The following is a 17,460-nucleotide window of genomic DNA, read 5'->3' as shown; positions in this document are numbered from 1 at the left end:
ATATAATACCACAGAAAATATTTAACCTCCATACATTCGAAAAAGATTTATATACAGAGAACATACTAGAAAAAATGAACTGCCACACTATGATCTCCATTGTCAATTTGCCAATAAACACCAAAACAACAACAACCGTTATTTCTGAGGGACACTTTCTCCTCACATTTGATGACCTAACCAAGTTTCAAATTGATCAAACTGTTTGCTGTACTCCTAGCATTAGCATACATGCACCTGTTTTTGCTCTTGAATTTATTTAAGCTATCAACTTCCACAATGACACATGGAAGTTTGATCCAGCAATCAACTACCCACTGGCTAAAGGCAAATTTCTGCACATCTATTATATAACTGTCTTTCCTCAATTTGAATTTATGCCCCCCTCAGGTTTGTAATCTTAGCAAGAGGAATCTAAGATCCCATCGGCATTGAGCTTGCTCAAACCATTCAATGCCTTATACACCTCAATCAGATCAGCTCACAGGTGCCTAGGCTCCAAACACTGCAGTTTATGGAACTTAAGCCTTTCTTGGTAAGAGCAACCCTTTGTTTCTCTTTGTTTCCCTTGCTAATCTCATTGCCCTTCTCTGTACTCATTCTAGCAACACTAGATCCTTTCTAAAATGAAGCCTCCAGACCTGTACGCAGTACTCAAGGTGTGGCCTGACCATTGCCTTATAGGCAGGATAATCACTTCCTTATTCTTGCTAGCAAAATTCCTGTATATCATTGATAAGGCCTCATGAACTGCTCTGGCAGCCTGTCTTCACTGCAGTTGTACTGCTGTCTCCTTGAAAGCATACGAGCATATTTATGCTTGTTTATGACACATGGTGCTTGGGTAGAACATGACCAGCTATTGATGGAGGGTTGTCTAGATATTAAAAGAAGGCAGCATGTATTTGAAATGCATGATGTTTATAAATTTTATGTCAATTATAATCACATATTCAGTAACTTTGAATGATGATGATGATGATCTTTATTATTGAACTTGTATTACTAAAAGAGCGATTAAGATAAATAAGAAATATCATCATTCATCATATAAGGGTACAAAGACATGGAAAGAAAGTTGCCCACTTATTGATAAGCACTGCCAATATATAGCTTGAATGACGTGTATTAATAGGAACACAGCAAGTAGACACCTCTTGAGCATTATTTGTAAAGCAAATATGTAGTATAATAGCATTTAATTTTGTTATGTTAAAAGTTTCTCAATTCTAATTTATGAAAGAAACACACACACACACACACACACACACTGATGACATGTGCAGAAAAAAACAACTATCTTGGGGTATTGTCCATGATATACAGTAATTTTGCTAGTAGGAAAAAGGAGGTGATTATCCCTTTGTATAAGGCAATGGTCAGGCCACACCTTGAGTACTGTGTACAGGTCTGGAGGTAATTTTAGGAAGGTTGTAGAGTTGCTTAAGCAAGTACAGAGAAGGGCAACAAGATTGGTGAGGGGAACCGAAGGGGTGATCTTACCAAGAAATGCTTAAGTTCTGCAAATTGCTGCATTTAGAGACTAGGCACCTGCGAGCTGATCTGATAGAGACCTTGAATGGGTTGAGCAGGCCCAATTCTTATGGGATTCTTCCTCTTGCTCAGATAACAAACCTGAAAGGGCATAAATTCAAATTGATGAAAGACAGTAATATAATAGATGTGCGGAAATTTGTCTTTAGTCAGTAGGTAGTTTATTGCTGGAACAAACTTCCATCTGTCGTTGTGTAAGTTGATAGCTTAAATAAATTCAAGGAGGAACTGGACAGGCGATTAGAGGGAATGGATGTGTGAAATGTTTTTTTTTTTTTTTTTTGGCTATACTACATTTGCATCACATGCCTCTACTAGTACTACTATGTAGATATTGATGCTGAAACTGTGCCACAGAAAAGTTGGCTTAAGAAATTATTTGTTAATGCTATTTATTTGCTTCAGAGTAACAACAAGTCTTTCCTCTAATAATATTGATAATTTATGCCATTTAGTCCATTTTGTTAATCAGTGTGCAGCCTTTTAAAATATAATTTAAGTTTTTAAAAAGAAAAATTTAAATGTGATTAATCAACTAATGATCATCATAAAATTTAAAACTGTTATGCCACATATAAGAATTATTGAAAAACTGCAAAAAAAAAATGCTAAAGAGGTGCTAATGAAACCTACATACAAGAACAAAAACACTAAGTACATAATGAAAAAACTGCTTATTTTTCACTGTATAGTTTTAATTGTGTTCTTTTGTTTTTGTACTCATGTTTAGGCTTTATTACTACCTCTTGAGCATTATTTGATGCAGCAAATATGTAGTATAATAGTGCTAATAACAGCATTGAAGCAAAATTTTCTCAGTTCATTCTAATTTATGGGGTTGGATATTTATCGTATTTAATTTGTAGGGTGTGCACCAATATTTTTTCTGTTCACTAAAGGCCCCGAGTGCCAAGCGATATTAGTGACCACACTGACTTTCATAGTGATTATCTGGTACGCTTAACTATAAATATGTTTCTCCTGAGTTTCGTAAGACTGGTAGCTCTTGAGTATTATTTTGAAATACATTTATCCAAATACTATAAACTAGAAAGGAAAATCACCTTTCTTTAATACCCTTTTTTATTTTTAGTTTATACTAACCCTTTCTTCTTTTTCTTCTTCACTTGGGTCACTAGGTGGCACTGCTCTTGCCTCCACAGTGCCTCCGTATCCAGGTGGGCAGGAGCAGCAGTGTGTAGCACACGCTTCTTGATTAGACCGGGGTTCGAGCCCGTGAGCCACCAAATACGGAGGATGTGGAAAGGTAAGGGAATGACCACTGCATCCCCGGAGCAATATGGCCTTAGTTGCTAATGCTCCTAAAAACCAAATAACATCAACCCTCGATGTTAGTTGTAAGATGTAGATCTTGCCTCCGCATGGCGGGGTTGGTAACCTGGGAGAAAAAGACAATCTCCCAGGGCCAAAAAGAGCACATCACGAGAAAATCAATCTCTGACTTATCTGGGCTGCCAGATGCACCCCCAGACATCCAAAATGAAAGAGAGTTCCAATGCAGGAACTGCCAAATGCCAAAAAACTGAGACAGAGAATTATCTTATTCCTACTTTCTTAATTATCCACTCAATTGGTGAAAACGCAATTGGAAAACTCTCACCATTTAGAGTCCAAAAGGAATTAGAAAGTAGAGCTGGACCTCCCACGTCTGTAAAAAGACTGTGGTCAGGAGATATCCTCATAGAGACCTCTAATGCTAAACATTCAGAGTGACTTTTGAGCATTAAACTCTTTGCAGAACTACCTGTAACTGTGACACCCACAGATCACTGAACTCCTCCAGAGGAGATGCTAGAGGAACTTAAAGAACAAGGTGTTATTCAAGTGAAGAAAATTTCCACCAGAAAAGATGGTAATCTGATCCCTACACGAAATCTGATATTGACATTTAACACACTGTGTCGTCCAACATCCATTAAGGCTGGATATCTGTTATGCAATGTCAGACCATATATTCTAAACCCGCTATGGTGTTTCCGATGTCAGAAGAATGGACATTCCCAGACAGCTTGCCAGGGAACCTCTACTTGTGCAAAGTGCGGTTCAGTAAAACATGACTGCGAAGCCTGTACTGCCCCTCAACCAATATGCCCAAATTGTAAAACGTACCACCCTGCCTATGCTAAAACATGTGAACGCTGGAAAAACGAAAAACTTATTCAGAAATATAAAAAAAACAATAATGTTTCCTATCAAGAGACAAAGTGGATCATCTCACCACCAACCCATCCAAACAGACCTACGTATGCCCAAATTATAAAAAAAATCAGTCAGCAGCAGTGAAAACTGAATTATCAGTACCTCCAAAAGAGTCTTTCACAAATTATGTCAAAACCCTGTACAGTGCAACCCAAACTCAAGGAGTCAATACACCAATATCTATACTATGCAAAAAACTACATTCTCCGGACCAAGAATGCAAAGAAAAACCAATCAAAACTCTGAGACATCAAGAAGAAATGGATATTAATGAAAAATCCACAGAAGATGGTGCCCTAGAAATTTTTGTCGAAGAAGACATGGACACATGTAAGCCTTACTTTCCAATAAAAGATAAAAACAAGAGCAAAAATCAGAGAACTTCAACAACACGAAAACATTCTGAAAGCCTAACAAGAACCAAATAATGAACAAAATAATTCAGTGGAATTGTTGTGGTTTCCATGCAAATATTGATGATGTTTATGATCTTACCTCTAAATATACGCCAATATGTCTCTGCCTTCAAGAGACATTTAAAACCTCAAGATACACCAAAACTGTCTCAATATAATATATTGACCGACCATCAGGTATGCAAATAAAATACCTTTCAGATGAAATTAATCTGTCTTTTAAAATGTTGCAAATACACTTCCAATTTCCTGTGCTCCTTGGGACATTACTTCACTTTCATGCGATTTATCCTTACATCAATGGAATAAATCTACATTGCATAAAGAAAATTTCTTACAACTGTATTATGCAGTAGAGGATCAGTTCCCCAACTTGGTTGTAGTGTATGTGGACAGATCAAAGAATGAGTCCCGGAATTGCCGCAGTTTTTCTGAACATAACATTGGCCTATGAATTGCCATATGAGTTCAGTATATTTTCTGCTGAACTAATGGCTATTCAGATTGCACTGAAGCGTATAGAGTCCTCCAATATTGAAAATAATATAATTTTTACAGACTCTTTAAGTGCACTTCAAGCCCTGAAAAAACCCCATGAATATCACCCACCCAGTCTTCAAGGAAGTAACCTCTTCTTTGCATACTTTATTCGAACTTGGGAAAAGCATATGCCTATGCTGAGTCCCTGGACATATGGGAATTCAGGAAATGAATTAGTTGACAATGCTGCAAAATCAGCCGTCTTACAACCCAATGACAATGGGAAAGTACCATATCAAGACTACAAATCAATAATCCAGAGAAAATGCACGTACCAGTGGCAATTGTCTTGGAAAAATCAATATTAGCATTAGCATTAGTAGAGGCATACGATGCAAGAAAGCAAGCTTATGCAGCATCAGCCAAAAAAAAAAAAATTCTCCCATTTCATCCCTCCATATGTTCCAAATGCCTGTCCAGCTCAGCCTTAAATTTATTTCGGCTATTAGCTTCCAAAGCAAAAGATGGAAGCCTGTTCCACCAATCAACTACCTGTCACGCTAAAGGCAAATTTCTGCACATCTATTCTACAACTATCTTTCCTCAGTTTGAAACTGTGCCCCCCCTCAGGTTCTTAGTCTGAGCAAGACAAAGAATCCTGTCAGCATTCAGCTTGCCCAACCCATTCAAGGCCTTATACACCTCAATCAGATCACCTCACAAGTGCCTATTCTCCAGGCGCTGCAATTTGCAGAACTTAAGCCTTTCTTGGTAAGAGCACCTCTCTGTTCCCCCTCACCAATCTTGTTGCCCTTCTTTGTACTCGTTCTAGCAACTCTACATCCTTCCTAAAATGAAGCCTCCAGACCTGTACACATTACTCTAAGTGTGGCCTGACCATTGCCTTGTAAAACAGGATAATCACCTCCCTGTCCCTGCTAGCAAAATTCCTATATATCATTGACAAGACTCCATGACCTGCCCTGGCAGCTTGTCTGCACTGCCCAGCAAACTTCATATTTGATTGCAAAATTACCCCCAGGTCTTTTTCACTTTCCACTTTCCTGAGTTTAGTACCACACAGTTGGTACGTTTCTCTTGGGTTATTGCTACCCATATGCAGTACTTTGCATTTGTCAATGTTAAACTTCAGTTGCCACTTCTCAGCCCATTTGCCCAACTTATCTAGATCCAGTTGGAGTAGCATACTGTCTTTACTGTTGTTAACACCCCTGCCAACCTTTATATCATCTGCAAAATTGGAAATTAATCCTGATATACCTTCATCAATATCATTGATGAATACACAAAACAACGAGCCCAGCACTGAATCTTCACTGGGGATCTTCACTAATAACATTTGTCCATGAAGAGCAGTGCCATTGATTACCACTCTCTGTTGTCTCCCACTCAACCATCCCTTTATCCATTGTAGCAACTTACCCTTAATGCCATACCTCTCCAATTTGTACAGTAGTCTTCCATGTGCAACAGTATCGAAAGCTTTCCTGAAGTACAAGTATATGATATAAAAATTATTTTTGACATTCAGTTCCTTTGTGACCACATCATAGTATCCAATCAAATTGGTCAGACAAGATCTAACAAACCAGTGCTCTGTCTTAAATATTACTGCAGTCTTGTCTAGATGATCCTGCAATGCTTCTTTAACCAGTGATTCCATTATTTTCCCTGGAACACAAGTTAAACTAACAGATCTGTAGTTACTTGTGTCAGCTTTTGAACCTCCTTTGTGAATTGGTGATACATTTGCACACCTCCAGTCCATGGGGACCTCCCTTGAGTCCAAGGAAGTGCTCATAATCATGTCTAAGGGTTTGTTTACTTCCTTTGCTGTGCCCTTTAATATAACTGGATAGATCCCGTCCACCCCAGGTGCCTTCCTTATGTTTAACTTCAACAATTTCTCCTTCACTTTGCTCTCAGTTATTACAAAATCACTTAGCTCCCTGTTAACGTTTGATAAACGTCTGGCTCTCCCTTCATTGAATAACTCCTCATGTGTGAATGTAGATGCAAAATACTCATTCAGTTCATCAGCTACCTGAGCATGATCATCAATAGTCAACCCATCTGTGTTAAGTAGTCCAATCTAATTCATCCCTTTCCTTCTAGAGTTTACATAAGTAAAGAATTCCTTGCTGTTTTTCTTTGCATCCTTTGCCAAAGATATCTCATCATCTACCTTCGTCTGCCTAACCTCCTTTATGACTTGATTACAGACTAGTTTATACTTACCATAAGCTTCTGTATTGCCTGATACTTTATATGCATCCCATACATTCTTTTTCTCTGTCACTAGCCTCATTAATTCATCTGACAACCATTTAGGCCTAAACCTTGAACAGTATTTCTTAGTTGGAATGAAAAGCCTAGTAGCCTCCAAAATTAAGTCCCTGAAGGCTTCTCATTTAGAATTCACTGTTGGTAACATCATCAGTTGATCCCACTGTACAGAATTTAAAAACTGTCAGAGACCTCTGTAGTCACCTTTACAAAAGCAAAAGCCCTTCCCTTTAGCCTTGATGGTAGTTACATCTTTAAATAATTCCCACATCAGTACATTTTGATCACTGTCGCCCAGTGGTTCCTTTATCTGCAATAAACTTCGGAGTATCAAGCCAAAACTTGAGCTATGGCTTTCAAGCTTCAACTGAATTCGAAAAGAGGAGATATTATTAGCACGCCTACAAATAGGTCACACAAATATCACTCGTGTTATCTATTAAGAGGGGAGTCCCCCCCCCCGAGTGTCATCACTGCAACGCAGTCCTTTCAGTAAACCATATCCTTGTTGAATGTCTAAAATATACAATAGAACACCAGAATCTTTTCACTCCGGCCACAACAGAAGACGCTCTTACACTTATTTCACTTTTAGACAATAAAGGAAATGTCTCAAACATTTTTACCTTTCTAAAAATGGTTATTGTATACCACTTCCTTTAACTAGTAAAAAACTAATTTGCTGGTACTATTTTTTGAAATTATCTCTATCTGACAGGAAATAAAATCAATACTTACCACACATATATTAATTAATATATGTGTGGCGCACTATGGCCATAATTGCCAATGTGCCTAATAAATTCCTAAACCAACAACAACTGTTCACTAAAATATATACATATATATATATATATAAATTGGAACCTTGGAGATATGTATGTTTACATTCCTCTAAATTCACACAAAAGCTGCCATATTTTGCAGCGTCAATAAGACCTTTTTTTTTTTTTTTTCCCCATGTTTGTTCCAAAACATGACAGTGTACATTAACTTTCCCCATCAACAATGTTTTGAGATATGGATGTAATGAAGTTAGAATTGTCATAGAAGGTTTCTATAGGATGATTACCTTAAGATTTTTAATAAAAAAAAAATAGAAAAAATATTCTTTCTAAGCTCTGCTAAACTTTTGTCTATTAATTGTTTTTTATTTACTTTACTTTAGTTCTTTTATTGATTGAAAGTAATTAACTATAACATCTTTGATTATATAATATAAAAGTATATACTTATTTCTGTTTTCATGTTTCTCCTTTAATTTTGGATATTTGACTGGATTAAATTATCATGAAAAAGTTTTTAATGTAAATTGTGATATAAATGTTTTTGTTAAAAGAAATGTAACTGTCGATCTTTTTGTTAAAAGAAATCATTTACTTAATACTGTTAAGTTCCTTAATTTCTTTTTGTTTGGAATTGGTAGAGTAGGGTAATAATCATAGGTCTGTTTTTCATTTAAAATTTATCATAATACAAATTTATACGATGGATATCAGAGAAAATTAAAATTTCAAAAATTTATCCATTATGTGCATATAAGTAACAAGGCTAGAATAGTTTCTTATAAAATATCAGATCAGAAATCAAGAATCGTATTCCACATATGTAATTCATGTTTTTCCAGCATTATGTATATGCTGTTAATTTGTGTCCGTATAAACTGAGATTAAAAATTATACTACAGGAACAAGTTGGTGGGAAAGTGAGATGTACAGACAGACAAGGAATAATCCATCATTCATTTGCCCACAGTCAGCTATAGGTAAAGGATATTTGTTGAACATATTAAATAAGCTAAAGAGAAAAGAACCATAAGTTCAGAATATATACATATAAAAGAAAAGAAATTTTTTATGTTTTATTAAGGCTTCTTTCACAAGTTAATTCTTGATCAAGAATTATAATAGATATAACAGAATTACCATATTTGTTGACAGAATTTTTCTTTTATTGTTTGTTTTTTTTTTATCTTAAAACATATGAAAAAAATGTAGATTTATTTTCACTGTAGAATCAGATCTGTGTAGCATGACAACATATACACATTTCAGCAAGAAAGTAATGAGACAGGAATAAAATAAAAATATCCAATATGAGTATAATTTTGTAACATGCTGCTAGAGAGAGGAGACACTGAAGTGTAATATTGGCAATCCTGCTAGATGTGACTAGTTGGGATTGCATTATTGTTGTGTGGACCTGCTTTGTACATTGCTTATTACTTCATTTTCAAAAAAACCTACAGTGAAACAATGTGTCAACATCAAATTTGTGTAAAGTTGAGGAAAACTGAACACTACTGATAGCTAACCTCCACCCCAGAATTTCTCTAAAAAGTGTGCAATTTATTCAGAAGAAATAAAGACATTTGTTCCTGAGTGTGAGTCAGCAGTTAACAGCCCACTGAGTGAAATGGGAATAGGGGATTGATAAGGTCAATAATTATGACAGCCTTGAATAAAAGGAAAAATTAGTACCCAGTTTGTGCCCCACACTTTATGTAAGTAGGGAAGAACTCAAACAATTAGATACCAGCAAAGATTTTGTGCAAACAGCTGAAAACCGTGTTTTATGAACTATCCTTGCTTGGCACAAATCATGTTTCCAGTATGATCCCGAGACCAAAAGATAGAGTACAGAATGGTTGTCACCCATCCTACCAAGATCAAAATTCACATAGGCTTTAAAAAGACTTGGAAGAACTCAATATCTTTTCAGATTTATATGAATGGTGTAATAAGTGAGTACAGTTCGTTGAGGATTATTTTTAGGGAAGTGGTTAATAAACATATTGCCCTGTGCATCATTATTTTTCTTGTATTTCAGTTTCATCACTTTATTGCTGCACTGTATATTTTCATGAAAAATTTACATGACCATAATTGATGTGGGGGGAAAAAAAGAAGACATTTAATTACTGGTAAAAGGTTTCAGACATTTTCAAATATAATTTGTAGTAGGCATTCCAATTAATAATAAAGGTATTTCTCTGCATAAATAAAATTATCCACAGATATTTAATTTTAATTCCTTATTATAGATATTTTGTTCCAAAACAGTCTTCTCTAACCTTTACCAGCAATGTTTCAGAGAAGTAGAGTATTCATTATTCCTCACATTTGTTAGATATTCTAGTACCTATCCATCTCTAAATTTCTGAAAATTTGGTTCAATAATGAAGTATGACAATTTTAAGGCAGTTTATTCAAAAAGATTTCCATGGACTCAGGAGATGACAGTTTTTTCCCCATACCAGCAACTGCTCTTCTTGTTTCTTCCAGTAATAAATTTTTGCTGTGATTAGCTTGATATTCCTGTTATTCAGTCAAAGTTTTGTTTTTTTTTTAGAAGAAATATTAACCATCAGTGTAAGTCACACTTTTAGTATTGTTAGTACTAGTAATTAATAGATTGTGCAAAAGGATAATGTATATATAGACACTGGACAAAAAAATTACTCACCTGTGTAATTATTAAATTAATAATGTGTAACCCTCCTTTAGCATGAATCACTTCATGAATTCTCATTGGTAGGAATTCAGCTAGATCCTCTTAAATAGTTTATATTATTATTAGGCTATTCTGAAAACAGTTGAGCCTATAATTCATTTAAGTTTCATGGATTCTGTTATTATGTTTTCATTTCCTGTTCAAGATAGTCCCATACATTAGATGGATTTAAATCTGGTGACTTGGATTCCCAATTTAAAGTCCTGCCATTCCCTCTTGTTTCTCTTGCTAATTTAAAATAGGCCCTGTGAACTGGACAGTTGCATTCCTAGAATAAAGGAGTATTGAAATAACGAGTACTCCTCAAATGTTTGGCACTTAACCATCCAGAATAGTTGTAGAGTAGATCCAGAGTGTATTCATTCTGGTTGGTATTTCAAATAGGGGACCTATTTCATAATAGTTCTCTAAAGCAGTAGTGATGCACCACCAGCTTATATAACACTTTATATGCAGTCTGGATGAAATGCCTCTGTGAACTCTGTGTTTGGCATCATTAAAGTGTAGGCAAAATTTTGGATTCCAGTTTTTATGCATATTAACCCATTGCTCTGCTTTTTTTATGTACAGCTGTTGGTCTTTTTTGGGGACCCCTACAATTATCTGTGTTATGCCATTTCTTCACACTGTTTTCTGAGGAATTGGTTGATGAAGTAACTGTTTGCAGCAATTCTTGTCTTGTTTTTGAAATTGTTTTTCTTTTACTAGATGCTGTATCCATTTCCAACCATGATCACTTGGCACAGACTTTTGATCACAATTTTGCCACTAATTTCTGGTTGATTTCAACTCACACCATTCCCTAAAAACTCATAATACTATTCTTTCTAAAATGTGAGCAAATTCACATCCTTTAGAGCTGCCAAATAATAAATATGTTGGAATTGTGAATGTGCTTATTTTACACTAAGCCGTGCTGATATAAGAACATTTTTTCAAAGATACATATGAAAGTACATAGTACTTGCAGAGGCATTCCAGATTGTTCAATGCATCCCCTCCCCTCAAAATAAGAAGTGTTTTAACTTTGGTTGTGAAATAGCAGAATACAAACCATTGGTTACAGATGCTCGCAAGTCAGTTTTGCATATACGTGGTATGACCAGCTTTCTTATTTTGGAAACAAACACACAGAAAAATCTGAGTATGGCAAGAATTGTGTGATTTCATTTGTGCTTTGTAGATATTCTTACCAATTTCAGTGTGGTGTATGCATTGAAATACATATATTATAAGAATAACTTTGTAATTGATCATAAGGGTAGGAACGGTTCAAAAAAGGGGGAAAAAATGGACATTTATGGAGCACTCACACTATGAAAACCTAAATTAGCTGTGATTTCTCTGGTAAAATTATGGAGTTTTCAGATCCTATATGATAAATTATAAAATTATTATATCTGGCACATACAGCAACAAAATACTGAAAGTTGAATCCATAAAACGATTATATAAAAAAATCCATAAAAAATAAAACTCACTAAATAATTGACTTTATTTAGGCTTTGATCCATCATTGGTGATGAATTTTATATATCATATACCTAATGCAGTATATGGTAACTTACTTGCATCATTTGCCACAAATAATAATAAACAGTGTTTGATGGATAGTAACATTTTTTCCCAAGATAATTGTCAAATACCTTGACAGTTATCTTGGGAAAAAACACTAGCTCATTTAGAAAAATATTACTATCCATCAAACACTGTTTATTATTATTTGTGGCAAATGATGCAAGTAAGTAACCATATACTGCATTAGCCAAAAAAAAAAAATAATTTAAATAAAATAAAAAAATAATTGAGGTTGGGGCATTACACAGTTTGATATGGGTCCACAGGGAATAGCAGTTACATAGGCTGAGTAAAGATTTACTGAAAACACAAATAGGTACACATTTACTTGTTAGTATACTAGTGTTAGAATATGGTAAATAAATTTGTCAAGAATGACAGGCATTATAGTTATCCATGTTTAGCCTTGGGTAATTATTTCTTTTTTGGGACAAGAATTAAATTGTTAATATTATAAAAGCTACCTATTTATGATGTACATATGTATGTTATACTTATGTTTATGTATATTTACATACTCTCACACTTTTTCAAGGTCATATCATAATAACATTCAAAGTAAATTAAATTTGTCCAGTAAGTGCTGTCATATCAGTTTGTAATAGAATGTCTGCATCGCACTCATTGTTACAGGAATTACAATCAAGGGCCTAAGCCCAAACTATAAGAAATAATTCTTGATGGAAGCTTCACCATTCTTCACATTTCAGAGAGCACGTGTTGGTAAATAATATTTTCCAGGCAATCTGCCAGACTCAGATTCAGCCATCAAATTGGAAAACAGTATATCATAGTTCATCACTTCATAATACAGGTAGTTCTCGACTTTACGAGTTAATTCGTTCCTAGTGTGTGCTTGTAAAGCAGGAATTTATTTCCCATAGATATAATGTTCAAAATAAGGGTTATGTTATCAACAACAAAATTAGTTAGCTAATTAGTTTGTTTAAACAATGATTGATTTATCGAAAGAAATGAAAATGTAGCCTGTAAAATCAAGCAAATTATAATAATAGAGAAATTATTTAAGACTTACAAATGTTAAAGAATGTTTATTCTTCATCATCATCATCAACTAAATGCACACTTGTTGATCACTCATTATTGGGTCGGTACTTGTTGGTTTGTTGCATAAGGAGTCGTCTTCTTCAGAAATGCTTCAAGAGGCATTTGTTTCCAAGATAATCTTCTCTTTTAATTATAAATTTCAAGATTGCATATGCATAAGCAATTTTTAACAGCAGACAAATTGCAACTGAACGATTCGCGTGGAGTAACAAGTTTTAAAAAAAAGGAACAAAGAGAAGATTCTGAAAATTTATTTGTTTTTTATACGCTTGAAGATTTCAGTAAAGGGAAACACGTTTCACCATAATAACGTAAAAACCCACAGTATTCCAGCTATTGGTATTATTGCAAATGCAATAAGATCGAGTTTACTACCCGATTATAATTAGACGAACTAATAGAAAAGCCCAATAAACTGGAAAGTGCAAATTGTTTTTATTGTTTTATGGTAGTGACCTCCAGAAATGTGCTTTAGAAAAATATCACAAAGGCATTCAGAATTGATTCTTATAATGGAACATATGATAAACGATGAAAGTGTAGTGCATTTTAATGATTTGAATTGGTATCTAATACAATTTGCAAACCACACTCATGATCTTAGCTATTAAATTTTAGAAAGATAAATAGATTAGTTATACAGTGAAAATTTCAACTTCCGAGATCTTGAAACGAATTACCAAAAAACAATGTGTTATTGGATTTACATTATGATATTTTCACTATACGATGGTGTCTTTGGAACTGATTAATATCGTAAAGCGGGATACACTGTATTGTATAGCTATGCACGTGATTTGGATGCGGTATTTATGAATATTTAACATTCATTTTTTGCAATTAATATTCATATTTTAGATTTTGTTGATACTTGATACTTGGGGGGGGAACTCGTAAAGCGAGAACTGCCTGTACAGTTGTCCAATATTCCAGGTACAAATTATGATGGGCTGCGCACCAAGTAAGCCTATGTCATATATTGTGTGCTGCGATGGTTGGTTTATGTGCTGCAGCTCGTTGCATGTTGTGCTTGTTCTCAACCCAGTTACTGTGACCTGTTGGATGGGATCTACACACTATTGTAAGGGCTGTCTAGTTGCTTTCTATCAATTTCTGTAGTCTACTCAAATTTTTTTTGGCTGTAATAGTTCCTTGACATTTTCATTTGATGATCTGGGTATTGCAGTTTGCTGCAACGTTACAAACAGATTGATGGCTAATATGGCATCCTTTGATCCCCCCCCCAGGAAGTCACCAGACTTATTGCCTCATCCCATCTATATTTCACTGATCTGCTTTCATCTAATATGAATGCCGTCACTTTTTATACCTATTCCTGGAATGTGAGTAGCAGGTATGGTTAATTTTTTTCCAAAAAGCAAGGGTGTTAGGATACTTTTTTGCAGTGCAATATAAGTGTGCTTGATTGGTGGTTAACAGTTCTTGACAGTAACAACTATTGCTTCAATACATTGATTCTTTTTTTTTTTTTTGTGGATTCTGGATGAAACTCTTCACTTTGTCATTGGTTTCCGCGCTTGTGGTAAACTTTGCTTGTTATTCTTACCATAATACGCAGCAGTTCTTGTAGCTAATTGTAAATCGAATGTCTACTTGGAGTTTTAAGAGCCTTTTATGAAAAAATAAATTATTCACACACATCTTAGAAGAATGGTATATAACACACACACAGGTTTTAATTATTTTATTACTTATTTAATTATATCAAATACCTCAATTTTGAATTAAAATTGTGATTTTCAAGTAGTATTCAAAATAAGATATAGCCATTGGTGGCTATATCATAATTTGAATACTTGTACATCAGCAGTATTTGAATTGTGCCAGAATGCTTTTCTGGTTGATAAGTTTACTTAGTAAAATTAAGATGGATGTGTTCTGGTTATTAAACTTCTGGCCGACCGGGCTAGCCGGGTGGGTAAAGTGCCTGCCTGGCAACCCAAAGGTCGCGGGTTCGATTCCCGCCCTGGGCTTGGATCAAAGTACTGCAAAAACCTTGGGAGGTGCATTATGGCCACAGAAGCCTATGTGCCAACAACTACCAAAAAAAAAAAAAAAAAAAAAATTAAACTTCTGGAAAAAAGTGTACTAAAATTTTTAGCTAGGAATTGCTGATTATAAGTTAAAGCTCATTTCTAATTAACTGTACGAGTAGTGTTCAAATTTGAAAACCCAAGGCTCTTAAACCAACAGGAACTAGGTTATAATGCATCTGTTAAATCAACTTGGACAGAAAATAAAGCTGAAAAATGAAAGTTAAAAATATTATAAGGCACACATGTTTAGTGCCTCATGGCTTTTTTTTTTTTTTTTTTGTTTACCTAGAAGAAACATTGCATTCGTTGCAGTGTGGAAGTCACAATTACAACATTTCAACATGACTTAAAGCAGTGATGGCGCTCATCACACTGGTAATCAACCACTTGTCAGAGAGATTGCAACTGTGTATTGGCCACTTTAGTGATCCTTCTCTTCATATTGTTGACACCAGTTGGCAAAGTGGCAATTGTTTTGGGGAGGAGACTTGTACATATGATCCCACAAAAAAAGTAATCCAGTGGTGTAAAATCTAGAAAGCAAGTTGACCACAGAACTGGACCTGTGCTCCTACCAATTGACCTGGAAAGTCGAGATCCTAACAAACAGCTCCAAACATCCTTATGGAAGTGAGAAGGTGCAGCATCTTATTAGAAGAGCATATTTCTGCTAGTTTTATTCTGAGCAGTTTGCAGAATCAAATATCTATTTAATATTTCCAAATGATGCAAGGAGGCAAGCTTATTAGTATCAGCCTAAAATAAAATAAAAATTAAAAAAACACTTCCCACATCAAACACCCTCTAATAATTTATTCAGACTACACACACTTCCACAATACCAGATGGAAGTTTGTATCAACGGTCAGCTACCCTCTGGCTGAAACAAGTTAATGCACATCTATCCTGACCATCATGTCTCCAATTTCAATCCCCAATATGTTGTCTAAGCTTATTCTAGCTTAGACAACATATTATTGTATATTGTCTAAGCTAGAGTAAGAATGCTATCAACATTTAGCTTACTCAATCCATTTAGAGCCTTAAATGCCACAATCAGATCTCCTCACAGGTGCCTTAGTAGTTTCCGGATGCTGTGATTTTAGAACTGAAGTCTTTCTTTGTAAGAGTACCCTATTGTTACCCTTATTAATTTCACCCCTTTAAGTGGGCACCTGTACTTTGTGAGGAGGCCTCCCAGTGATGCTACTGGTCCTGCAGATTAGCATTACTGGGATCCAATGCCCACAGCCTAGGTTCCAGGCTAACATCAATGGAATCTGGTGTGTTTGCCATGCCCTGCAACCCATGAAAATTTGGAAAGGGGGATCCTGGTGGTTGAGGGGCCCAGCTTCAATGCACCACTTTGGCCCCTGCTTCAACAAGACAGGTAGTCCTGGATGGCCTGGCTAGGATCAATCAGCTAGTGGGTTCACTTGCAAGGGTCAACAGTGCCCTTAACCTCATGATCCCAGGGTCAGGATTCAGGCTGGCAGTGGTGCGGATATAGTATCTGGGTAGAATTGGCGTTACCACTCCTGAGCACATTTATTGCTTCCAAGTAGTAGGCATCCCTTTGGGCTCTGTGCTGGTTGGGGAGCCTGGACATTGAACCATAATAAAAATAAATATGATTTCTGATAATCTGAATTTTTCTTCTGTGGCTCCAGCACAGCCCCTATGAAATTCATCGATATGAGTGCAGAAACCACCATTTCAGAAAAGAGCCCCAGAACAGAAACAACATCAGGTCCAAAACCTATATACAGCCACTCCTCGACTTATGTAAGGGTTGTATTCCACAGAACTCTACGTATGTCAGAATTTCCCTAAATGCTTATGCAGCACTCTCAGTTATGCGCGTTGAATTTGATTGAAGCAAAACAGAAATGTTCGACAAACATGTAATAGAATTATTTATTCAATTTTTTTATCTTATGCTCAGGAAAACTTACAAAAATGTACAAAATTACAATGGTGTTATTGGTGTGCAATTACAAAAATTTTACTTTTACATTGTGAAAACCAGCACAATGCTTGAACCTATTAAACTGTCTGGTTGGGGTTCACCACTGCGATCCTGGGGTGTTAGACTACCTGTCAGTTGATAGTGAGGAACACATTATGAGTTTTAAATTATTTTAATATTATTTTAACGTATCATTTTATAATTTATTCGCATAAGGAGAGTTGGTTAAGAAGAAATCCTACTGACTGAATAAAAGGTAACTCCTTGTTTATTGCTCTAATATTAAAAAAAAAAACAG

General features: G+C 35.4%; 1 protein-coding gene across 2 annotated transcripts in view; it reads left to right on the top strand.

Annotated features, from left to right (window-relative positions):
* Positions 1-17,460, top strand: part of LOC150089331 (CREB-regulated transcription coactivator 1-like) — a 507,055-nt gene that overhangs the window by 462,472 nt on the left and 27,123 nt on the right. For both annotated transcript variants that reach the window (XM_090368506.1, XM_090368505.1), the window contains exon 14: positions 8,665-8,742. In XM_090368506.1, coding sequence (XP_090224632.1) covers positions 8,665-8,742 — 78 coding nt within the window. The remainder of the gene's footprint in view (positions 1-8,664; positions 8,743-17,460) is intronic.

This window comes from Mastigoproctus giganteus, chromosome 2 (genome assembly GCF_048544385.1).
Source record: "Mastigoproctus giganteus isolate SK-2022 chromosome 2, ASM4854438v1, whole genome shotgun sequence".
Taxonomy (NCBI): Eukaryota; Metazoa; Arthropoda; class Arachnida; order Uropygi; family Thelyphonidae; genus Mastigoproctus; species Mastigoproctus giganteus.
Note: the sequence above shows the minus strand (reverse complement) of the source record. Positions and strands in the feature narration are given on the sequence as shown.